Here is a 22,167-nt window from a genome sequence, read left to right on the forward strand (position 1 = left end):
CCGGCTGTACCTTCGTCTTGAGCTCTGTAAATAGCGTGCTGGGGCTGGTCTGCTAGGGCTGGTTCTGGAGGCAGTGTAACGCGAGGACTCAATAGTCGAGATCAGCTTAGGTCTCGAGAGCCAAAATTATTGAATGAGCCCGTCGCACACGCAGTCGTACACCGTTCGTGTTGGCGTCGTTCCTCAGGAATCCACCTCCATGGCGCCGCCGGCTGCCATGGCTTGTCCAATCCTCGCCAGCATCTGATCCTTCCACGCGGCGTAGTCAGACATCCGTGCGTCGCTCAAGAAGTCGTATTTTTCTTGCAGCATCGTGTCCGCGCGTCGAGCAGGCAGCGGAGCCCCAGAATCGTCGTCATCACCCTCGTCTTCCATGCCGTCGTCGGCCTCTCGTGTCGTATTGACCACGTCCGTGATGCCCTTGTACCAGTCGCCGGCGAGCCAATCCGTCTCGTTGATGTGCGCCACCGCTGCGTCAAATTCTCTCGACTTGATGGCTTTCCAGCCGCCCCATGCCTCGCTCTCGTTGATGTCCTTGATCGCGACGTCGGTTCGTGCCTGACCTAGAAGAGCAAGAATCTCTTTCCGTAGAGGGACGTAGCCTTCGCGGTCAATGGCCTCCCCAGAAGTCACGGCTCGAACACGCATAATGACGAAGAAGTAAATCGTGGCGACCAAGTCCGCGACGTGCTTGCTCACCCACGCATCGACTGTTCTCCGTCCAGCAGGCGCGACGATAGACTCGACGCCCGCCAATACAGTCGGGGCCAGTCTTCGGTTCCCCATCTCGTTACACATGTAACGAACAGTAGGGCGGATCCATGGGTGCAGGCCCTCGTTGGAGGCGAGGGCGTCTTTATAGGCAGTCGACTTGGAGGGGGTTGTTTCCTGGCCGGCTTGTGACGGCCGAAACTGCGCCAAGCTGGACTCCTTGCTGGGCGTGCCTCTTGACGGCAGCTGGCGGGAGTTGGATGCGGGCGAGGCGCCCAAGTCGCGCTTCTTTGAGCTGGGAGTGCGTGTGCGCGTCGACCGCGGCGTGCTGGAAGTGTTGGGCAAGATGTTGTCTAGGTGCGTGTAGAGCCGCTTGTAGATGCGCGGCGGGATAGGCGGCCGGGGCTCGATCGGAGGGAGGTCCAGGGTAATTTTCAGCCTATACGCAGTCCCCAGTTACATACCCATGGCCACTCGAGAACTCGATCACAGAGGGCTTACCTGTCGCAGGCAATGTTGGCGCAGGCATAGTGCCGAGCCACCTCTTCTTCGGCTTTGAGGGTGCTGGCTCTGTTGCGGGATTGCGCGAGCAGAGACCCGGCGAGCTCGACGAGCGACGGGGGGAGCTCTGAGCCGTGTGCCGGCATCAGCGAGAGCAGCGCCAGCTCAAGCTGTTTGCTCATCCTGGAGGAGGTGCTGACGCGAGACGAGTGCGACGATTGTTGGAGAGGGACGTAAGGTCGACGGCAGAGGTTCACAGACGCGGCGCGGCGTGGCAGCTAGAGTGGAAGGTCGACGCGTTAGGTGGTCATTTTTAGGGACCAGACAGCGGCCGGTTCCGCGCCCCACAGCACTGCCAACCCTTTCTGTTTCTGTAGGAGCTCAGCACCACCATAGTTACTGGCCCTGCCACAAGCCACCCGCGATGTTCCCCGCGACGGTGGTAGGGTTCTTGTCCCAATTTGGTAACGGCATCAAAAGCTGATTGTGATCCATTAGTTTCCTACAATTCTACACGCCCTCTTTCGGGAGACCTGAGGTGTTGTCCGCCGCCTTCCGTCGAGTTGATCTGGGGGAGACCGCGACGGGACCTGTAACACGCAACAGAACCGATTTCGAGTGAATTGGGGACGTCACGGCGGCCGACAATGCGCATGCAAGGAATGCTTTCAACGTTTGAAAGAGGCGTGCCGGTCCAGGCACGTAGGAGAGCATGTGACAACGCGAGACGTTTGCTTGCTCGCATCTCTCCTCAATGGCCCGGCAGCTCGCTACGGGGACGTGTGTTGTCCCCTTCCAGCTCCACAATGGGGTGGCTTGTGGCAGCATCAAGCTCAAGTCTGGCTGAATCTTCCAGTTCTGGTCTTGCTTGCTCTGCCGAGTCCAGCTCCGGCTTGGCATAGCCGGCGTCGTTGCCGCTCTCTTCAATGTGTGGCGTCTTGGCCTCTGCCTGTTTAGCTCGGCGTCTTCTATATGCCCACATCGAGAAAAGGAGCAAGCCCCCCACGAATGCACAAACTCCAATCACTATGCCCGCAATCCCGCCTGCCCTGAGCGTCGCTGTCGTTGAGCCTTGGATGCCACCACCGGCCCCTCCACTGTAGGTGCCGTTCGTGGGGACGCTGGACTGCGACGACGAGGTGGGTGCCAGGCTTCGGTCTTGCGGCCGGTGATTGATCTGCACTGTAGGCGCAATGACTTGAATGCCTGCGAACCAGACGCGAGTGCTCGAGTCGCTGTTGAGGCTGCGCTGCTGGGTATAGTTCACGGTAATGTACTCGCCGATATCAGACCGGGTGATTTCTTGGAAGAAGGAAGAGGGCACGCAAGACTTGTACGACACGGGATTGGTGACGACGTTGCTGGTGCAGATGCCACTCGCGCCTCCGGCATCCACGATGGGAAAGTACGCGTAGTTGCTGCCACTCGGAGGATCTGCTTAGTGTCTGTCAAACGTTACTGAGAAATGAATTCGCACCTTGGGCAGCATGCAACCGCGGTCTCGTCCGGGAGCAGGGCATCCACGCGCATCGCATTCTTAAACCCGTACTCGTCGCCCTTGTCGCCCGCCGTCACAGAGGCCACTGGCTGCCACCCCGACGGACAAAAGAGCCCTGGGGAATAGAACGCGCCATAGACTGTCTCAAATGTAGAACCAGTAGGAAGGCACGGCGGCGCCGATGTCGTCTGCGAGTTGCACACGACAATGGAGTAGAAGGCCACGCATTGCGCAGACAACGTGCCGCTGGTGATCCGACCGGGCCCACTGTCTGTCCAATGGCTGCATTCCGGAGCAGGCGTGAATGTTGTCGTGAGCGGTGCGATGACCTGGCGCGGCCTGACGGTCCTGCTCCAGCTTGTCGTGCGCGACGCAGCTGTGGATGCTTGCGTCGACGGCGTGGACGATGTTACTGACGCCATTGCAGTCGCTGGGAAGGGATCTCGGTCTGATAAGAGGAGCGGAAGACTGGGAGATGCGAAGTGACTGAAGTAAACAAATCCAGCGGCTGTCCATCAACAAGGGGCGCGTACCGCCTCATCCCCGATCTACGTCATCGGGCGCAGATGGCCAGGATGTAGGTGAAGGCGGGAGGGAATCTGGCCAACTGATACGGGCCATCGTCTCGTAACATAAAGCATAGTTGCATGTGGACTTCGGTCATTTCTATTTGAGGCAGTTGGCAGCTGTCAGATGCCAGGTCACTCCGCCGATTGAGCTTGGCGCAATGACGTCGTGACGCTTGCTGTGCAGAGGCTAAGGCAGTGTCGAGCAAGGTCCCGTCAGCTGCGTTGGGCCAAAAGCGCTTCTGGCCCTGGCCCCCCCGGGACCGTTCGTGCTCTCATCCTCACTACTAGACGGGGAATGGTGGGGTGGCAGGGGAGGGAGGGGAAGGCAGGCTGCTGTCGGAGCACGGCGAGACAGACATGAGAGCGCCCGACCAAAGCTTGGTTGCCGTCGATCAGTCCCAGGTTCCTCTTGCAGATTGGAGGCCGGGAAACTGGTTCGTCTCACGGCATGCGTTAGCGTACGTTCCCGCCCCCGGAGCCCATCGTGAGAACCATCGATCGCAGTCGCGGACACGCGAGAGAAGGGCAGAGAACCGCCTGTTCATTCTGCTATGTTTATAGTTACAGGCTGACTCGGTTCACTGTTTGGGTATCGTTCATGATTTATGGTTCGTTAACGTTGATGGTTTATAGATCCAAGTATCACCGTCAGACGCCAACTTTGGCGGTTCGGGTCTGCTTCAGTGCTTAAGGGCGTACTCTGTATGCGAAGGGGAGAGTCCTGTACTTGGCCCCCTCAACACCTATTCCTACCATCATGCATCTTTGCCGAGAGAGCCGCTTGCGGGGCTCTCGGTTCTATGAGAAGTTCTCTTTGTCGAGACAAAACAGAACATATCTACGTTTTTTGTCAATCTACATGATAGAAAGTCGGCATAATCGATATTGGGGCCACGTGCCCGCGACGGGTCAGCCAAAGTAACTTACACAATGGCCCAGCTAGAACTCGTAGTGGGCCATGCTCCTCCTCGGCTTATACTGAAGACGATTCCGGTCGCCATTCGGCCGGTACTTGGCTTCCAGCTCGCTCTCCACATCCGCGGCCGTCTTCCCCGCATGGTCGCGTATGGACTCGTCGATCCCGGCGTCGAGCAGCAGCCGCCTCATCTCTTCGGTTCGCGCCATGGCTTCCCGGTGGGAAGGGGCGATCTCGTACGCCGAGATGACGGCGTGATGCAGGGCCGTTTGGCCCTCGTCGTCGGCGATGTTGACCTGCGCGTAGAGCGATAGCAGCATCTCCACCATGGAGAGGTTTGCTTCGCGGCAGGCTGCAATGAGGGCCGTCTGGCCACCTAAGCATCGCAGGTCAAGGCCCATCGGGGCTTTGGAGTCTCGTAGCTGCTGTCCGAGGAGGCGCAGGCCTAGGAGATAGCCTTCCGAGAGGGGGATGTCGTCGTCGAATGAGTCGCGGAGTGCCGTGAGCATCCACTGTAGAGGCGCGGTCCTCGCCATGTAAAAGACGGCCGTGCATCCGTCAGAGTCTCGCAACGAGCCGTCGGCTCCGCTACGTATCAAGACCGCCATGGCGTCCCAGAGAAACGACTTGGCCGCATAGTGCAATGCCGTCCGCCCAAAGCTATCCGTCACGCTGACGTCGGTCACGCATGGCAGAAGCTCGGCCATGATGTCCAGGGGCCGCGACCAGACTACGGCTGTCTCGCAGTCGTCCGTGCCGCTGCGGCAGCGGCGGACCTCCGCCCCGACATGACGTCTCCGGCCCATCAGGGCCCAGTGAAGCGCGTTGCGGCCGTTCTCATCCGTCAGCTGGGCGGAGGCGCCTGCGGCGATGAGGCTCTTGACGGCAGCCAGGTTCTGGTGCGTCGCGGCCAGCTGTAACGCCGTCACCTGGCGGCCGCCCCGAGGCCGCTCCCAGTGGTCAGTATGAGCATGGCGAGTGTTGACGTCTGCTGCCGTGGTCGCGATGAGGCGCTCAATCACTGACGAGCCCGCCCATTAGCAGGCACAAAGCAGCAAGGAATTGGCAAACTCTTGCTCCACCGCCGGGTTGGCGCCATGATCGAGGAGCACATGCACAATCTCCTCGCGCTACGCGAGCACCTATGGCATTTCCCAGGGCCAAGCCTCGGTCTCGCCCTTGCTCCAGACCTTAGCCACCGCACAGACGAGCCACGCATCGATTATGGTTGGGTTCCACGGCCACTCCCCGGGGGAGAGGGTTCGTCGAAGCTCGGCCTCGTCAAGTTGGCGCAGAAGAAGAGCGACGACATCTCGATGGCCGTAGCCCATTGCCAGCGCCGACATGCAACATCCGCCGCCAGGGCGGAGCTCGCCCCCAGCTAAGAACGCGAGGGGATAATCGAGCCGTTCGCGCTCAAAGGGGCGTGAACTTGAAGCCGAGATCGAAAAGTGCTTGGATGGTTCTCACATGGCCGTTCTAGCCGGCCACGTAGCCAATGCCGCCGGTCACAAGGCCGCGTTCCAGGAATCCGCCCGTCCTTGCCCAAACCTCGGTGCTGCGAGGCATCCTAGCCCCAGCGCGCAGCAGGAGATGCGATGACGGGCTCTGTCCGGGGGCGTGAGGCCAGCTCGTCCCGTCCGTCATCGTCTACACATGGTTTGTAGGAGTGAGTCACGAATGCGCTGGCCAGCGTCGCGTCTTGCGTCAAGAGCGCCTCGACCTGACTGACATCTTGGGCGAATATCGCGTTCATGAGCGCCGTCGCAGCTTCACTCGTGTTGTACACGGAGCCGCCGTCCCGGACGTCGCCGACGGATGATGCAGAGCCCGACATCGTCCCCTATTTCCGAGCTCTCGAGGCTCGGAGAGCCGTCGACAAGGAACGCTGTCCGGCTATGAATCATGGGCTCTGACAGGACGGGCGGGAGGAGGTTGCTGCAGGCCCCTCAGTATTCTCACCACTGGACGCTCTGGCCGAATTGGGCGAGCCAGATCAGAGTTCTCGTGCCGCCCTGCATCACCGCCTTAACCTCCGCTGTTCTGCATATGTTCCGATGTCTGTTGACATGCGAGTTCCCCGAGCAAAGGTCATGGCATCGACACCAATTGTTCCGGGTTCAACAAGTATAGCGGACGGGAGCATAAGCTCCATGTATGTATTGGCTGCTTCAGGGGATGACGGTCGCGCGACCCGTCAGGGCACCATTGCTCAGGAGTAAGCCCGCGCGACCCCACCGGAGCCAATTCCGCATCTTGCACCGAGTTGCCTGGCACTCGGGCCTCCCTGATCTGACGGGTCGTTCCGTCAGCGTGGCAGTCGAGGCAGATCCGTTCCGTCACTTGAGCGCAACGTGGACGCCGGAACGCAACCCCGGAAGAGGTGTCCTCACTCAACTACATCACGCCGGCATTGACTGCACCTCCGCGACGCCCAATTGATTGCAGCCAAGCCGCCAATCGCCCCAAGGACCACGGTTCGCCATCATGCGCACGTCCATCCTCTCCCCCCTGTGCGCCCTCGCGGGCCTGGCGCTCGCCCACGACGCCCGGACGGGGTCGCACCTCCAGAAGCCCATGGTGGACGAGAACGCCGACTGGATGACGAAACACATGGCTGGTACGTGTCTCTGACCCCTAATCTTTCGAGCGCATCTGCCCACGCTGCTCTCCGCCATGAGACGCGCTCGCGCGATTGCGCGTTCGTCTGTGTCTGCTGTTGCTGACAATCGCCCCGTCGCAGAGGAGCACCACATGTCGAGCTGGGACGCCGACTCCTTCTTCACCCTCCACGACTACAACGCCGACGACACCTGGCAGGCCGACGAGCTGCACCGCACCTACGGCCTCCTCGACCAGTCCAACAAGCACGTCTCGCTCGACCGCCGCGACGAGATCACGCGCGAGCTGCTGCACCTGCTCGACACCGACCACGACGGCGACGTCAGCCGCGCCGAGTGGAAGGCCTTTGTCGCCGCCGGCAAGACCCTGCCCGACCTCGGCACCGGGCCCGGCCACCACGGCGACGACGAGTACGAGTACGAGATCCACCACTGGGAAAAGTACCACGACGAGAACACCAAGCTCGAGGACCTGACGCACCCCGAGGACATTGAGCACTTCAAGCACCACGAGGATCTGGAGCGCGCGCGCGAGGAGCAGGAGGCCATGGACAAGAAGTCCATCATCGAGGAGAACATTCCCCTCAAGTTCCGCAGGCAACATTAGATGAGGCATGATTAGATACAGGCAGTCATTGGCGTTGTTGGATAGGCGCTGGATGGGGGGGATGTCGGCTGCAATGTGCCACGCCGGTTACGAGACTTGTACATAGGTGGCCAGATACCATCGTGGCATGTACGTTTAGATCCTCTTTATATATACATCAAAGACGCAGTGCCACACACCGGGCGCAAACGTCTTGACCAGCTCCACGTGCTCTACAGCAGCCGACCGGCCGCGGCCCTCCGTCTCGCTCCAATCCACGAAGCGCCGCTGAATCTCCTCCCGCCTCGCCTCCGTGTCTGCGGCACCGACGTTCTCGTGCAGATGAAGCCACGTCTCGCGGCTCCAACGCGCCATCTCCCATGCCGGCCGCCATGTCGGCTCACTGGACGGCAGGTAACCGCAGTTTATATGCCGTACCTCCCGCACCGCAGCCGCTTCCTGCACCTCAGCGACTCTCCTCGCGGCGTGTTCGTTGCTCTCCAGGAACACGACAATGTCTTCGTAGTCCTCACCGCCACTGACATCTAGCTCCCCGCGCCTGGACCGTACCCAGTCCAGCGTCGGCCGCGCCAGGTCCTCCGAGCCCTGCACGACCCTCACGCTCCGTCCGTTGGCCCGCGCGCCGCGCCGCAAGCCCTCGACGCTCCACGGATTGATCTCCCAGCACATGACGCGCATGCCCAGCGCCGCGTAGCAGAGGACAAAGTACCCAATGCCCGCGTACAGGTCCAGCGCCCAGACGTCGTCGCCGTCCGCCTTGGCACGCGGAAACTCGAGCAGCCGGGCCTTCTCCTTAACGTTGCCGCGGCTGAACATGGTCCATCGCGGCGCCCACGTCTGGTAGATGCCGTTCTGCTTCGTCGAGACCCAGAAGGCGGCGTCAAAGTCCGCGGCCGACGGCGGATCGTGCGCCGGCTGTGCAGGGCCAAAGTCCCCAAACAGCATCTTCAGCCCGCTCGGGCTGCGCAGCACGTTCTCGGCGTCGCCGCCTTCGCTTTGCAGCGGGATGCCCTCGTTGACCGCGAGGTTCGTTAGCGTGGCTTTGGCGTTCTTGGACAGTTCCTCCAGGATGAGCCTCCAGAGGCGTTCCAGCGTGTCACCATCCTGGCGCGCCAGCTCCACGGCCCAGGGCGGGGTAGTGAAGCTGCCGGACGGCAGCAGCGCCATGGGCTCGTAGATCGTGAAGCGCTTGGGGGCACCGTTGACAAGAGACTCGCGCCATGCTTGCGACTTGTCAGAGCCCTCAGCGTCGAGGGTGGCCGTCCATCGCTCCACTGCCGCCTGGATGGGGTTGATTTGTCTTTGCCGCGGCTTGGGCATATCTGACCGTTTTGGCGCAAAGGACCTCTCAGATTCAAGGCATCGTTTGGTTCTGTAGTTCGCGGTGGGACTATGCACTTCCAGGCAGACGTATGTTGTCGAGGTGCAAAGACCAAAGAAGTCAGTCATGCAGGTCCTGGTGGGTCATGTGTTTGGGGTGGAGCTCGACGCCCGTCATTGTCGACGGTCAGTCTCTAGAACGCCATCACTTGCATGTACGTGGATTCCGTTCGGACTCGTCGCCAGCAGGCTTTGGCCACTTTACACCCTCATCGACAGGAATGCCAGCTACCCAATCAACCATCATGCGTTGCCATTCATTCACAAGTCATGGATATCTCAACCGTGTGCTAGTGTACATCTAGAGCCCAAACCGTACCGATGCTTGAAAGAGTCCCATCGCTCATTACAGGAAATAGTCGCTCGGCCCCCGTCTACTCGCCGGCACGTGTCTCTGGTCGTCCGGCACCGCCGAGAAGATGCTGAATTTCGGGTTGAGGTCTTTGTCTACAGACATGATGGAGGCGACGTTGCCGCATCTATAGCAGTAGTTGGGCGCTGACCAAACCGTCACCACCGAGCTCTCTTCGAAATGATACTGCAAAAGGTCAGCCATGGTCTTCGTTGAATGGGTCGCCGAGGATCGCCAACCTTGTATCCTTCATTGACCAGCTGATGCGCTCGCGCAATCAGCTTGAGGCCGTTGACGTGGTTGAACTCGTTGGCCACCTTGTCGCCAAACAGCCAGCCGGCACCGCGAGGGCTGATAGCCCAAGTGTCGACATCTTCGGGGTCGGACCACACGAGATCGCAGAAAGCACCCTCATGAGGAATCTCCTGAGCGCGGGCGACGACTCGAATTTGGTCAATGGTCCTGATCTCCGGGCTCAAACCACCGTGCACGCAGAGCACCTCGCCGTCGACAATGGCGGCCAGGACCAAAAAGTCGAATACCTGGCAGCACGCTTTCCAGACCGACGCGTTGCCGTACTTTTGTTGGCATTCTTCGTAGAAGCCGTAGACTTGGGTGATTTGCCGCGACTCGTGGTTGCCGCGAACGAGAACGATTCGGTCCGGATACCTATGTCGCTGTCAGCAGATGGACAACCCGGAGTCCATTAGGACGGGGGAGATCGCACTTGGCCTTGAGACACATGAGCAGCGTAAACGTCTCCAAGCTAAAGTATCCGCGGTCCACAAAGTCTCCAAGAAAGATGAACCTGTTTTCCGCGCTTTGGGAGGAAGTCACCGTGGGCACGGGGCCGGAACCAGGACTGGAGCCGGCAGAAGCAGTCGACGTGTCGGCCGCTGGGGCTGCGGCTGCGGCATCTTGTTGGGTATCAGCACTGGAGCCTGGGATGGGCGATCGCAGCTTCTTTCGCAGCTTGGGGTTCGTAATCTCACTCGGTGGCTCGATGTCCTCGGATGTGATGACCGTGGTGGCCGTCTTGGGGGGCTGGACGTTATTCTCGCCGGGCATGCCGCCCGAGACCCGGAAGAGCTCGAGCAGGTCGTAGAACTGGCCATGGATATCGCCGCAGACCGTGACGGGGGTGCACACAGGCTGGATGTTGGACTCTGCACGTGTGTTGCTCGTGGTCAGCGGGCGGACCCTGACGAGGCGCGCACAGACAGGGAGTACCATGCAGGGACGACGAACCTTCCATCAGGATCTCCTTGACTTTCTCGCATAGCTCCTTCATGGCCCGCTCGGGCAGGTAGTGGCACTGCTTGGCCTCCTCGAGCCATTCGTCCAGTCCGGCATTGGGGGTGAGATTGGCAGGCCCCGGTCGGGGAACGGTGGACGCCATGGCGGCGGATTTCGAGCACGCCGCGAGAGGCGAGGGCGAGGGCGGGAATGGCAGCCCAGCGGAAGCGCGGCTGGGGTGGTTGATGGCGATGGCCCCGTGGAGGGGAGGTTGATGTGGTCGAGGCAAGCCAGGCAGGGCAGCTCAAAGGCAGGGCCAGGCAAGGGGGGTGCCGCGCTTGGGCTCTGGGCCCGTGCTGGTCGCGCGGGTGGGGGGTGTCGTCAGACTGGATCGGGAGTTTATCGGGACAGGCCAGACAAATCTCGTGGTGGTCTGCCCTGGGCCCTGGGCGCTCACGCAATGGCAAGGATGATGGACGCTGAGGTCGAATACGTGTTTGGTTTATTCAAGCAATAAAGTGTCGCTGCGAAGGAAATGGAATGGCGGACGATGTTGTGTCGTGCTCCTCTTCTCTCCCCTCTCACAAGCTGCATCGACATTACTAAGGGCCCTGAAGCAGGTCAGGTTAAGGGAGTACCGGCAGTCCGCAGCCACATCCTTTGACGCCCGCTGGAAGCCCAGCTGTAGTGCGGTATTGGCGCGTGTCAACCACTGGAGGCACCGCCTACAGCGCCAGCCGGGTGCCACGACGGGACCTGGCGACTCGTACGGAGTTCAAGATTGGCGCTGTCGCGGACCCTGCCACGTGACTGATCAAGTACCACTGCACCAAGCCGGGCGCCATCCGGTACCAAAACCTGCAGGCGGCCGTGCTCCTATCTCGAGCGCTGGCCAATCCGCCAAAGCCCCCCTGCGGTCCACCCCACACCTTTCCCACTGCCTGCCCGCCAGCTGCTCCTTCTGCGGCCACTCGATTCGTGGTGGGGCGCCGGACCTTCACCCGCCAAAGCAAGCGTCACAAACACGCTCTCATCATCGTCCACCATCCGCCCTCACTGCGCTTCTCACCCGCCCGGCCGTCCACCCACTGAGGTCTCACCAATGCGAGCACCCCGGTTCCAGCTGCAAGTTGCGCCATCGGCCGGAATCATCGACGGCCCGCGCAATGTCGGCCCCGGGGCCACAGGTCTTGGCCCGTAGGTCCAACGGCGTCTCTCAGGCTGCCGAAGGCAAAGTATTTCTCCCGCGTGTTCTCTCGCCAGCTGCACTCGCTGACTCGCTCCAGGGCAAAGCATCGTCGGGCGAAGCCAGCGGATCCAGGCCACCCAGGGCTAAAGGCTCTGGAGATAGGAACACCGACTCGACTAAGGCACGTGTATCGCCTCGTCGAAGCTGTGCAAGCCGGCTAACCCCCATCACCAGAACGCGAGCGGGACGGAGCCTTCGAGACGCTCGAAGCCCAGGGTTCACGATGAAGGCGAGAAGCTCGTGATTCGACGCTTGCCGCCCGGCATGACCGTGGCCGAGTTTGTTGCCATCCTCGGCCCTGACTGGGAAGTCAACAAGGGCAAGGTCGACTGGCTGTCGTACAGCCCCGGCAAGGTCTCAACAGAGTCAGCTTTCTCCGTGGTATAGTTTCTGTTGCAGTGAATCTAACGAAGTCCAATAGCCCCTCGAAGCCGTCACGTCCCAGCCGTGCATACCTCCATCTGGTGCGCAAGGACGATATCATGGCACTCGGCCAGATCGTTCGCACCGCGACGTGGGAAGACGCCAAGGCGACCTTCACCAACCCTTCGCTGGTGGGGCCTCCGTCGCTTGAGTTCTCCCCATACAAGAAGATCCCGGGCAGCAAGCGACGCACAGATCCCCGTCAGGGAACCATCGACCAGGACCAAGAGTTCATGACCTTTCTGGAGGCTCTCGCCAACCCAGCCCCGCTTCGCGAGAGCATCGATGTTGAGGAAGCCGACGAGGTCAAGGAGGAAACCAAGGTCACAACTACCCCGTTGGTCGAATATCTGAAGGAGAAGAAGGCGAACAAGAGCAAGGACTCTGGAAAGAACGCCAAGTCATCCAAGAAAGGCGGTTCCAAGGACGAGGACTCCAAGAAGAAGTCCAAGGATCCCAAGGCCGACAAGTCCGAGAAAGCACCGAGAGAGACAGTCAAGATCCTGAGCAAGAAGGCGGCCACGGAACAAGCTGCCGATGCGGCCAAGAACGTTGCCAGCCAAATCTCCGCCGCCGGTGCCGCAGACGCCCCGAAGAGCCGCCGCGCAGGCATTGCCGCTGCCGCGAGAATTTTGCAACGAGACTTGGGCCTGAGTCCCGGCAGCGCCCATCGGCGAGCTAGGCACGACGCCGCGAAGGCCGAAGCCGATTCCAAGGCGCCATCGGCCAAGGACAGCCCGGCTTCCGCAAGCGACACCGCTCCAGCGCCCGCAGACTCGACTCCCCAGCCGCCAAGAAGTCGACCCGACAGCCCGGTGGCCTCGAAGGCCTCGCAACAGTCCGGACGCAGAGCCCGCGGGGGTAAAAGCGCCGAGAAGGGCAAGGCCGCCGAGGCTTCATCTTCAGCTTCACAGCCCGCGCCAACGACCGCGCCGGTTATTCTGAAGAAAAAGGTTGACGCCGAGGTAGCAACGCCTACTGCCGACAGTCAGACAACAGCAGCCCAGGCACCGAACGGCAAATCAACAGGCGCTTCTTCTACCAACGCCAAGGGTGCTAACAGCAAGGCCGCTGCTCCGCAGAAGAAGGCGTCAGGCGTGTCTCCCGGCGCGACACGCGCGTTTATCAAGCACGCCAGCGCATCCCAAGGCGTCACCGATGCCTCACTTAGGCAAGCCCTCGAGGCCTACGGCTCCGTCACATCTATCGACATGGACAAGCGCAAAGGCTTCGCCTATGTCGATTTCGCAGAGCATGAAAGTCTCGTCAAAGCCGTGGCCGCGAGCCCCGTGCAGGTTGCTCAGACATCAGTCCAGGTTCTCGAACGCAAGGACAAGAAGCCGGCCGCCACCTCCTCTGGTGGTCCGCCATCGTCTACGAACCCAGAGAAGGGATCTGGACGTGGTCGTCGAGGCAGGGGCGGTGGCGGTGGCAACAAGTCGGGTGGACAGAGCAACGCTCAGGCTACTGCGGCTGCTGCTGCGACAGCTGCCAGTACAGGTGGCTGATTGACCTGGCAGGGGACTTGATCCCATGACATTATTTCAGCATAACCCCGGAAGAATCCAAGCTAACGGCATCGAGGCTAGAGGCCGTCTCACCCGCGCTCCCCACCCTCGGGCAGCGAGCGAGTTGGCTTGATTCACTTGCGCAGGCTCTCGTGCAACCGCCGTTGTCCAGAAGACGTCTACGAGACCGTCTCGACGGATGATGGCGACGAAGGAGAAGTTGTAGACGTTGCGCAGACATCACAGCTTCTGTGCCATGAGATGGCAGTTAGCAGCGAGCCATCATGCTTTGGAAGATGCGAAGGAAAGAAGCGTGTCGACGGGACTATGCAATAGGGTTAACAACCACAAGCGAACGAAGCGAAGAGGGAGGGAGCATGCTCCAGCTGTAGCTACATAGGATGCTTCTTCTGGACACGCCATGATGCTCCTGAGGATTGTCCAGCCTTGTCGCGGACGTGCGTTGCGTATGCTATGCGGTGGCATGCTCATCAACTATGTTGCAGACATTAAAGTATTTTGCAAGCCGTACATGGGGTTACGCAGTGTCATATGTGTCTGTCTTGATGTCCGCATCCGATCCAGAACTCACTTCTACAACACGGCATTTGCAGCGATAACAGACACAGATTAAGCTGCGCTTTTGTACCAGGCAGCTGTTTGTTCCTCACTGAAACAACAATGGAGTTGTCCATGACCTTGTTCGGAAATCCCCGGTCGAAGCGACAAGAACATCGCTCCGCCCATCACGTAGTGACAGACCTCGATGCGACCACTGGGCGTCCCATTGCAATGTTGCCTAGGAGCATGCATTGCTAATGACTTGAATTCAAGTTTGGTTTTGACGAGAATGATGCATAGACTAGAAGAGTAAAAGGAGAAAGGGGGGGCGGGGGGCGGTACGCTCACGCCGGTCCGTTTGAGCTCGAGACATACCTGGAGAAGCTTTCGCAGAAGCCATGCAGAGAGGGATATGGAGCAACTGATACAGCGGCTCGAAACCTAATGGCTGTCGTTGGAGGAAACTCCATGGAAGGGTGCTCCTTCACGTGGAAATGACGACGAGGAAGTAACTGAAATGTCTAAATTCGGCGCTCGATTGCTATGGTGGCGCATACCCGGTACATACTCCCCAACGCCTGTTAGAACATGACCACGATTACATTTCAAGACAGTACCCAGCTCAAACAAGATCAAACACTAACAAGTACAGCCAAAGTCTACAGCTTGAGCGGCAGGCTGGAAAAGCCTACCAGGACAAAGTACAATATCATGGCAAGCAGGAACCCAACAGCAACGGCTTCTTTCTCGGCGCTGATGCGCTTCAAGCGAGCCGTGAGGTCGCGCAACCAGAGCGTCTCGCCCGTCTCGCGGCGGGCGCTGCGCAGGCCAGGTAGCCCGTCGATACTGTCGGCATTGTTGACGCCCTGGTAATCGACCAAGCCATTGCTCTGTGCCTTGTTGGAGGCCCAGTGGTCCATGGTCGGGCGTGCCTCGAAGACGGCAAGCTCATCCAGCTTCCTGTCTGGCTCGAAACCGTCGCGCAAGATATCCTCGACCGGAGTAGGTGGGCCGTCCTCTCCGGGCGCATACAACGCTTTCTTAACACGCGGCACGCCGTAACCGCAACTTGTCTGCACTTCCCAAATATCACCAACAATAACAGCGCGAGCGCCGTCGAATGCTTCCCTTTTGCCTTTGGCGATCTTTCGTACAAGCTCGGGGAAGGCAGGTTGGTCCCATTCGACAACGGTGGCGCGGCAGAAGAGGCGCATGATTCGAGGCGTGTTTCCAAAGCTCATGAACATGAGGCACAGGCGGCCGTTTTCGTATGCATGGGAGATGGTTTCGCAGCCGGAGCCGGTGCGGTCGATGTAGGCGCATTTGTTCGGCCCAAGGACGGCAAAGTGCGTATCGGTGAGGCCCTTGGGGGATACGTTGATGTGCGCCCCATGCGTAGCTGCCGACGCCGTGAAGAAGACGGGCTGCCGCTGAGCCCAGGCGGCGAGGTCGTCAGAGAGGCTAGGATAGAGCTTCATGGCGGTGGCGGTGATGATAAAGACAAACTCAAAGCAGCGCAGTCGAGCGTTTTTCGTTGACGTTGATGCGGGAGTGTCCACGGCCAAGTCAATGGAGCGGGGATTGTGGTTATCAACAGGTCAAAGTGGGAATTCCCGAAGGCGAGTCAAGCCCAAGGTAACATTCCAAAGTCCGAGCCGGGTGCAATGACAGGGATTGTTCGCTGGCGGCAGGCAGACCAAGGCAAATGGAGCGACGATTCACCACGGTCTTGCGGCGCTTCCTTGGAGGGGACCTTCGGCGTTACGATGTTCGGCGCTTGAGGCTCCAGCAGGGCGGTATCGGACAACCAAGAGGAGGCTGGCGCCTTATGACCTCCCTGCCCGCACCAAACACAAAACGACGTGTACGAAGTACGAAGCAAAGTTTGGGTCGGGGCCGGCGTGGCGGAAACAGTGGACCCGGTCCGCTAAGGCAGCCGGGTCTGGTACCTTTTTGCCCGCTGGGTTGCCGAGTGCGACGTTTTGAGACAATGCATTGTATCGCAAATGCCGTTACCGCGCCACCGGGTACGGGTGGTAATTGCCATCCTCGTAGTACTCGTCGTCATACGCCGCCGTGTTGCTGTACAGGCCAGGACTGAGCGGGTTGGCCGTGGTCCGGGGCACCGAGGAGAACGACACCTTGTTGTGCGACTGGGATACGGCGGGCGGCTGGCCAAGGCCCGCCGTGGCCACGCCGGCAAACGCCCGGCCCGTGGCCCCGGTTGTTGGTGGAGCAGCCGATGCTGAAGATCCGGAGGCGGGACCCCAGCCCTCGATGAAGCTGTGCCGGCGCGAGCCCCGGCCCCCGCTCGACGACGGGCGCTTCTCTTCGAAACGCTTTGACAATCGGTCCTTTTGCTCCTTGTCGCTGTTGCTAGTGTTGCTCTTGCGCGACGCGGGCGACGATTCTTTGTGCTCTCTACGCGTGGAAGAGGACGACGGCTTTTTCTTGTGGTGAGACGCCCGCTTCGGCCTCTCGGGCAAGTTGGTCGAGATGCGATACGACGATGAAGACGAAGGCATTGACGCCAGCAGGCTGTTGTACTGCACCGTGAGCTCGCCGTAGCTCTTTTCGAGCCCGGTGTAGTGCTTGTCCCACAGGTCGTTCTCGTACAGCAGCTGGGCGTTGTCATCTTCCAGCTGCTGGACGCGGGCGCGCAGCACGCTAAAGTCATCCTTGAGCGAGTGGGCCTGGGCCTTGAGGTCGTTTTGGGCAGCGTGGGACTGGGACAACTTGAGCGTGGCCTGCTCGTAGAGGTACTTGTAGCGGTCGCGCTCCGAGTTGGCCTTGTTGAGGTCCGTGTTTGCGTTCTTCAGGTCCTCCATGAGCGCCTCGGCGTACTCTTTAGTTGGGCGGGACATGTCAGCCGGTGCACGTACTGGTACTGGCACAGCGGTGCAGGACCGGGGCTGCGGAAGGGAGGACTGAGGACGGTGGTGCAGGGAGGGAGACAAACCTGACGCCGTCTGGCCCGGCTGGGAGCTGTGGTGACTCTGATGAGCGCGCCTGCCGGAATTGGCCGAGGCACGCTGGCTGAAGGACGGCTGCGACGAGGAAGACGGCATGGCGGCGATGTCGACCTGGTTGACGGGCCGTCTCGTGTCAAACAGAGCAGGTGGAACTGCGTGCAAGTGCGGGTCGCAGACGCAGAGGGTGAATGAGTCGGAGCCGGATGCCCAGGTAGGCAGGTCGACGGGCGGAAAGCAGCGAGAGTGTCTGCCTGGTCGGCGGGCCAGGCAATAATGGGAAGGGTAAGGTAAGGGCGTCGAGGCAAGACGTCCAGGTCGATAATGACACCGATATTGATGTTAGGCCGGGCAACCTGGATGCTTGCAAATGAGACGGTGAAGTGCCAGGCACGCAAGTCGGTGGACCCTGGTCGGCCGGTACTGGACTCGTCGTAGCTCGCTGGGGTATCGGCAGTCTGCTGGCGGGCGATGGTGGCACTGTGGCTCGCGGGTCCAGGTATGAAGGGATGGACGGGTCTGTGTCAACAAGAACCAGAATGAACGACGGGGTCGACGAGAGGCTCGATGGAGAGAACGGCCAGGCAGGGAGAGTCACACGATAAGGCAAGGCAAGGCAACGTATTTAAAGGAAGGAGGCAGCTTGGAGTTGAGAAGATATGTATAGTAGATTTTTTTTTCTCGCGCAGGAAGCAGCCGGCGCCGCCAGGCAGGTCCTCGGTCAGATTGGTTGGCGGGCTGGTCTGTGTCGGTAGTGACAAGCCAGGCCGTGGCCTGTCTGCGAGCGTGGGTGGGTGGGCAGGGGGGGGTGGGTGTGCGGGCGTGAGAGTGAGCGAGGGACGGCGAGGGACGCGCGAAGGGGGAATTTGGGGAGGGAAGCGGATGGAACGAGGTGGCACGCGGGCTGGCACCGCCGTCCGGGCACTGAAAAACGATGAATTTGGGAGACAAAGACAGCGCCAGCAGAGCATCGCACAGCACCCAAAACCGCGCCGGCCCAGGCTGCTTTGTGCTGCGCCCAGTCGAGAGAGACGATGGAAGGAGCCCCCCGGCCGTTGGGGGCGCCCGTCCTGTCCAGGACTCTCCCTGGCGCACCTCCAGCGTACCTCAGCGGCGTCATCAGCGGCGTTCCGCCAGCTTCCGCCACGACAGCCTCCGCGCTGGCGTCCCCTAGCTCTGGATTTAGTGTTGCCCTGCCACTGTCCCAGGGGTCTCGTCGTCAGTCCTAGCCTCCGGGGGGCTTGCTGGGTGCCTAGTCCAACGCAAAACACCATGCTCGCCATCGTCACGACTGCCGCCCATTGCCGCCTCCCCGTCAGCACATCATCAACCATCACGTCAATCTCACGCGCCCAGCCCCTGGAAAGCATCCTGGTCGAGGCCCGAGGCGATTGTCGATCGCCTCGGCACGCCGGCTGGTACCAGTGTCCGGGCCGTCGTGAACGGCGCCCACGCAATGGCCCTACGGCGTCGGGACCTCTCGCCGGTCCTCGATACCTCTCTGCCAAAGCCCAGCAGGCATCATCGCATCCTCCGCCAAAGTCGAAAAAAGGCTCCCGAGGCGCGAACACATCAGACACAGCACGATTCCCACCACGGAGGCACGCCATTGGCCTGCTGGCTCCGTGTGCGCGGGTTGCCTTGTCCGTCGCGGCCCCCAATGTGGTCCGCCAGGCAGTCCGCCTAGCCTAGCAGCCGCACCGGGTCCTTGGGATCGCCAGGCGAAGGGCGAGCCCTCGCCCTGCAGCCTGGTCGAACTGGAGGGCAGGTGACGCGATGACGAGGGCCTGCCGCGGCGTCGGTGACGCGGTGACTCATGGTGGTGGTGATGGTGGCCGTGGCCGCAGCCGTGGCCCTACGGCGAAGCGAAGCGTCGAGAACTGGCACGCAGCACAGACGCGCCCGCCACGAGCGGTTTGCATGCCGATGCGTCGACGTGAGTTTGATGGCCTGTCCGACACTCGCCGAGCCCTACCCATTGCCGGCCGTGATTGCACGACGGCGGACGCCATGGGCCACTGGTCGCCGAGGACGCACACCATCAGATGATGCCGCTCCGGCCGGCCTGCAGGCGCAAGCGCGAGCGCGAGCGCGCCAGTTCGCAGAAAGCCATCGAAGCCGCACGATGGAGGTTTGTGCTCGGTGAGCCGGCGGCCACGGGCGTCGACGAGGGTGTCGGAGGAGCCCCCCCAAGCCCCCTCCCCCACGCCATGCCAGCCACGACTGGGTAACGTCCCTTGCTCCTGGCGCGCGGCGTAGGGCTGACCGAAGGTGTGTCGCTCGCGCTTTCGGAGCCCAGCCAGGCGATCGTTACTCCGGATTCCGTACCTGCGAAGCGCAACCCGTGCAGGCCTGGCGATTGTTACTCCGAACCTGCAGTGTAGACCCGCGCATGCCTGGCGTTAGTTACACGCCAGACGCAGCTCTCGTCTTTGTCCGTCCCTTGGCGGCTTCACCCGCTGTCCGGGGCTGTCAGACCCGCCTCTTTCCGGCGGCCTCCAACCAACGGCGAGCAAGGGCATGCCCTCTTTCCTCTTCGGTCACCTGCTTGCACCATGAGTGGGCAGCGAGAATGGTGAACCCGCACAAAGCAATGTGCGCATCAACTGTGCGAGGGAGTTGCTACAGTTGCAGCTCTTGGACCTCAGCATTGGGGTTCCTTGCGTGTGTCTTTTTTTTTTCCCTTCATATGCGCGCCGTTGCAGAGTGCGTATGTAGATGACGCGGATAAGTGCAAAGTACCAGCGCCATGGAAGACTGCTTAGTCCTCCGCGTCGTCTGCAAAGTCGCCGCGCGTGAATCCATCGAGCATCGGTTGCCTCTCACATCAAACTACACGCAGACAAGGATAGACGCCGCAGCCGCAGACACTGCAATCGACCGTCGCCTATCCCGCGCTCCGTCCGGCCCGACCGGCTCGTCATGAACGACGCGCGGCGCTTGCTGACCAAGGACCTTCAGGCTGAGTGCGACCAGTTTGGCTCAGAGGCCCATGGCCCAAGACAGCCCGCACTAAACACAGCACACCAAGCCTGCCAGTGCAGGGTCGCAATCCAGACTTTCGAGCCTCCTTGCCCTCCTCGACGCGGCTAATTGTTCGAACCAGGCGCAGGCGCAGGCGTCTAGGACTACATACTATGCGCGATGTCGTTTTGGAAGCGCGCGCGCGGCCGAGCCGTTCCGTCGCCACCGTCAGCGCTGCTGCTGGTACCCCTGGTGCCCTACTTTGCCCGCCCGCCGCCAGCCCCCGCCAATGCATCGCACCGCCCTCCACGATGGATGATGGTCTGCACCATGACTGACCATGCAACCATGGCAATGTAGGAGGAACACGTACCCGTGTGCCTGCATCTTATCAATCTGGGTTCTGACGTGATCGCCACGCCCGTGGTCCGTCCCGCGAACCAACCCCGTCCACCCTCCCGCGAGGCCTCCCTATTATCCTATTGGCAGCCAGCCGAGCCCATCTTGCCTGTTCCACACGGCGTCTGGAGGAGGTTGGCGTTGGGCGATGGCGTTGCCCGTTTCGGCGACCTGTCTCACATGACCTCCTCCACTCACTTACACGGGCAACCTCACACGACGTGCCGCCATCACGAGGGGGTAACACGCGCCCTGAACAAGGTTTACTCGTAAATTTGTATTTGGCGCCGCTATCTGTAGAGATGACAATAGAAATATGAAACTCTATGAGAGGCTCTCGAAGCGAGCCAGAGCGCAACGGCAGTGCGAAACGAGGCATGCGTTCATGTTCATTATGCGCAACATCAATCCTGGCAACTGCAGCAAAGTACATCCATGGATGGGGACACTTTATGTCGCTATTGACGCCTTGGAAGCCGTTAGTTGTTGTACAAAGTAATGACTGGACGAGTTTCGAGGCACTTACCGTCCTGCCTCGTGTCGTTGTCTTCAGTCTTCGCGTATTGCCCTTTCCGCGGCACGCTTCATCCGTCCAACGGTTGTTCTCCCCCCGGCACCGGCTATATGATGCGACGGCGCCTCAAAATCTCCTCGTACGCCCTCATCTTCTCGGTGCGTATCTCGAGCATGCCGCACGTGTCGTCGTGGCGGCGCCTCGTGTCCTCAAACTTGCACTTCCAGTAGCGCACCTGGTCCTTCCAGTAGTCGATGTCGGCGAGCAGGTCCGAGACGCGGCGGCCGCACGCCTGCTCGAGCTGCTTGGCCAGGCTCTTGATCTTGTCCTTGAGCCCGGCGTTGTCGGCGGCGAGGGCGCACTTCTCCTTCTCGAGGGCGGCGATGATGCCCTTGAGGCGGTCGAGCTCGTGGCAGTGCTTGGAGGAGCTGTTGCCCGCGTTGTCGAGCGAGCGGCGGAGGGCGTCGTTGTCGGCGAGCAGCACGTTGATCTGGCCCTGCAGCTGGGGGACGACGACGTGGCACAGGTGGTGCGCCTCGGCCTGCGCGGCGGAGAGGCTGGCCTTTAGGGCGCTGACCTCGGCGACGAGGCTCTTGTTGGCCTCGTCGAGGCAGCGCTCCCGCTCCGCGAGGCGGTTCCACTCGTCGCGCCCGACCCGAATCGTGTCATGCTCGGGGTGGTGGTGGTGGTGGTGGTGGCGACGGTGGTGGTGGGAGCGGGAGCGCTTGATGGACACGAACTGTTCCTTGCCGGTCGGTGTGGTCTCGAAGTACCAGCGCCGCGACATTCGCGGGAGGTCGGACAGGTCGGGGATGTCGACCTTGGGGAGGCCGGGTTGGCTCTGCTGGGCACCCACTTTGGCGGTTTTGAGGTCGACGCCGACCGTTGTGTGTATGTGTGCGAACCCGTCTTTGTTTGGACAAACAAGACGGGTTCTTCTTCTCGCGGTTGAGTCGTAGATCGAGTATGTGGGAGCAAAGGTTTTACAAGGAGAAAGAGAGACAAAAGAGAGTGCTCCCGGAGCGAAGCAGCGGAACGCTTGTTTAAAGTAATGAAAGCGTCATACGCGGCGTGTAAGCCACGGGATAGACTATAGAGAGACTCGGTGCTGAATGTCTCGCGACGAGCTGAAGACGAGCGGGAGAGATGATTCAGAGCAGGCACTCGGGCAACGCAGGTGATTCGAAAG

General features: G+C 60.8%; 10 protein-coding genes across 10 annotated transcripts; 2 read left to right on the top strand and 8 right to left on the bottom strand.

Moving 5' to 3' along the window:
- Window positions 1–183: 183 nt before the first annotated feature.
- On the bottom strand, window positions 184–1,394 carry PLICBS_008287 (uncharacterized protein; the record flags this gene model as incomplete). Its single annotated transcript, XM_018324204.2, has 2 exons — window positions 184–1,150; window positions 1,213–1,394. 2 exons carry the CDS (start codon window positions 1,392–1,394, stop codon window positions 184–186), a joined length of 1,149 nt encoding a protein of 382 aa, XP_018177383.2.
- Window positions 1,395–1,963: 569 nt separating this feature from the next.
- On the bottom strand, window positions 1,964–3,132 carry PLICBS_008288 (uncharacterized protein; the record flags this gene model as incomplete). The annotated part of the gene is made up of 3 exons (XM_018324203.2): window positions 1,964–2,161; window positions 2,231–2,630; window positions 2,690–3,132. 3 exons carry the CDS (start codon window positions 3,130–3,132, stop codon window positions 1,964–1,966), a joined length of 1,041 nt encoding a protein of 346 aa, XP_018177382.2.
- Window positions 3,133–4,218: 1,086 nt separating this feature from the next.
- On the bottom strand, window positions 4,219–6,032 carry PLICBS_008289 (uncharacterized protein; the record flags this gene model as incomplete). The annotated part of the gene is made up of 2 exons (XM_065601362.1): window positions 4,219–5,216; window positions 5,852–6,032. The coding sequence occupies 2 exons, from the start codon at window positions 6,030–6,032 to the stop codon at window positions 4,219–4,221; spliced, it is 1,179 nt and encodes a 392-aa protein (XP_065457434.1).
- A 650-nt stretch (window positions 6,033–6,682) lies between these two features.
- PLICBS_008290 (uncharacterized protein) lies at window positions 6,683–7,423 on the top strand (the record flags this gene model as incomplete). Its single annotated transcript, XM_018324200.1, has 2 exons — window positions 6,683–6,815; window positions 6,939–7,423. The coding sequence occupies 2 exons, from the start codon at window positions 6,683–6,685 to the stop codon at window positions 7,421–7,423; spliced, it is 618 nt and encodes a 205-aa protein (XP_018177379.1).
- Window positions 7,424–7,558: 135 nt separating this feature from the next.
- PLICBS_008291 (uncharacterized protein) lies at window positions 7,559–8,743 on the bottom strand (the record flags this gene model as incomplete). The annotated part of the gene is made up of 1 exon (XM_018324199.2): window positions 7,559–8,743. One exon carries the CDS (start codon window positions 8,741–8,743, stop codon window positions 7,559–7,561), a length of 1,185 nt encoding a protein of 394 aa, XP_018177378.2.
- Window positions 8,744–9,149: 406 nt separating this feature from the next.
- Window positions 9,150–10,554, bottom strand: PLICBS_008292 (uncharacterized protein; the record flags this gene model as incomplete). Its single annotated transcript, XM_018324198.2, has 4 exons — window positions 9,150–9,341; window positions 9,395–9,824; window positions 9,883–10,321; window positions 10,404–10,554. The coding sequence occupies 4 exons, from the start codon at window positions 10,552–10,554 to the stop codon at window positions 9,150–9,152; spliced, it is 1,212 nt and encodes a 403-aa protein (XP_018177377.1).
- A 1,003-nt stretch (window positions 10,555–11,557) lies between these two features.
- PLICBS_008293 (uncharacterized protein) lies at window positions 11,558–13,571 on the top strand (the record flags this gene model as incomplete). The annotated part of the gene is made up of 4 exons (XM_018324197.2): window positions 11,558–11,626; window positions 11,678–11,767; window positions 11,815–12,005; window positions 12,062–13,571. The coding sequence occupies 4 exons, from the start codon at window positions 11,558–11,560 to the stop codon at window positions 13,569–13,571; spliced, it is 1,860 nt and encodes a 619-aa protein (XP_018177376.2).
- Window positions 13,572–14,791: 1,220 nt separating this feature from the next.
- PLICBS_008294 (uncharacterized protein) lies at window positions 14,792–15,610 on the bottom strand (the record flags this gene model as incomplete). Its single annotated transcript, XM_018324196.1, has 1 exon — window positions 14,792–15,610. One exon carries the CDS (start codon window positions 15,608–15,610, stop codon window positions 14,792–14,794), a length of 819 nt encoding a protein of 272 aa, XP_018177375.1.
- Window positions 15,611–16,144: 534 nt separating this feature from the next.
- PLICBS_008295 (uncharacterized protein) lies at window positions 16,145–17,200 on the bottom strand (the record flags this gene model as incomplete). The annotated part of the gene is made up of 2 exons (XM_018324195.2): window positions 16,145–16,977; window positions 17,092–17,200. 2 exons carry the CDS (start codon window positions 17,198–17,200, stop codon window positions 16,145–16,147), a joined length of 942 nt encoding a protein of 313 aa, XP_018177374.2.
- A 3,884-nt stretch (window positions 17,201–21,084) lies between these two features.
- On the bottom strand, window positions 21,085–21,765 carry PLICBS_008296 (uncharacterized protein; the record flags this gene model as incomplete). Its single annotated transcript, XM_018324194.2, has 1 exon — window positions 21,085–21,765. One exon carries the CDS (start codon window positions 21,763–21,765, stop codon window positions 21,085–21,087), a length of 681 nt encoding a protein of 226 aa, XP_018177373.1.
- Window positions 21,766–22,167: the final 402 nt, after the last annotated feature.

The sequence above is a fragment of the Purpureocillium lilacinum genome, assembly GCF_023168085.1.
Source record: "Purpureocillium lilacinum CBS 284.36 DNA, scaffold_6, whole genome shotgun sequence".
NCBI classification, from domain to species: Eukaryota; Fungi; Ascomycota; class Sordariomycetes; order Hypocreales; family Ophiocordycipitaceae; genus Purpureocillium; species Purpureocillium lilacinum.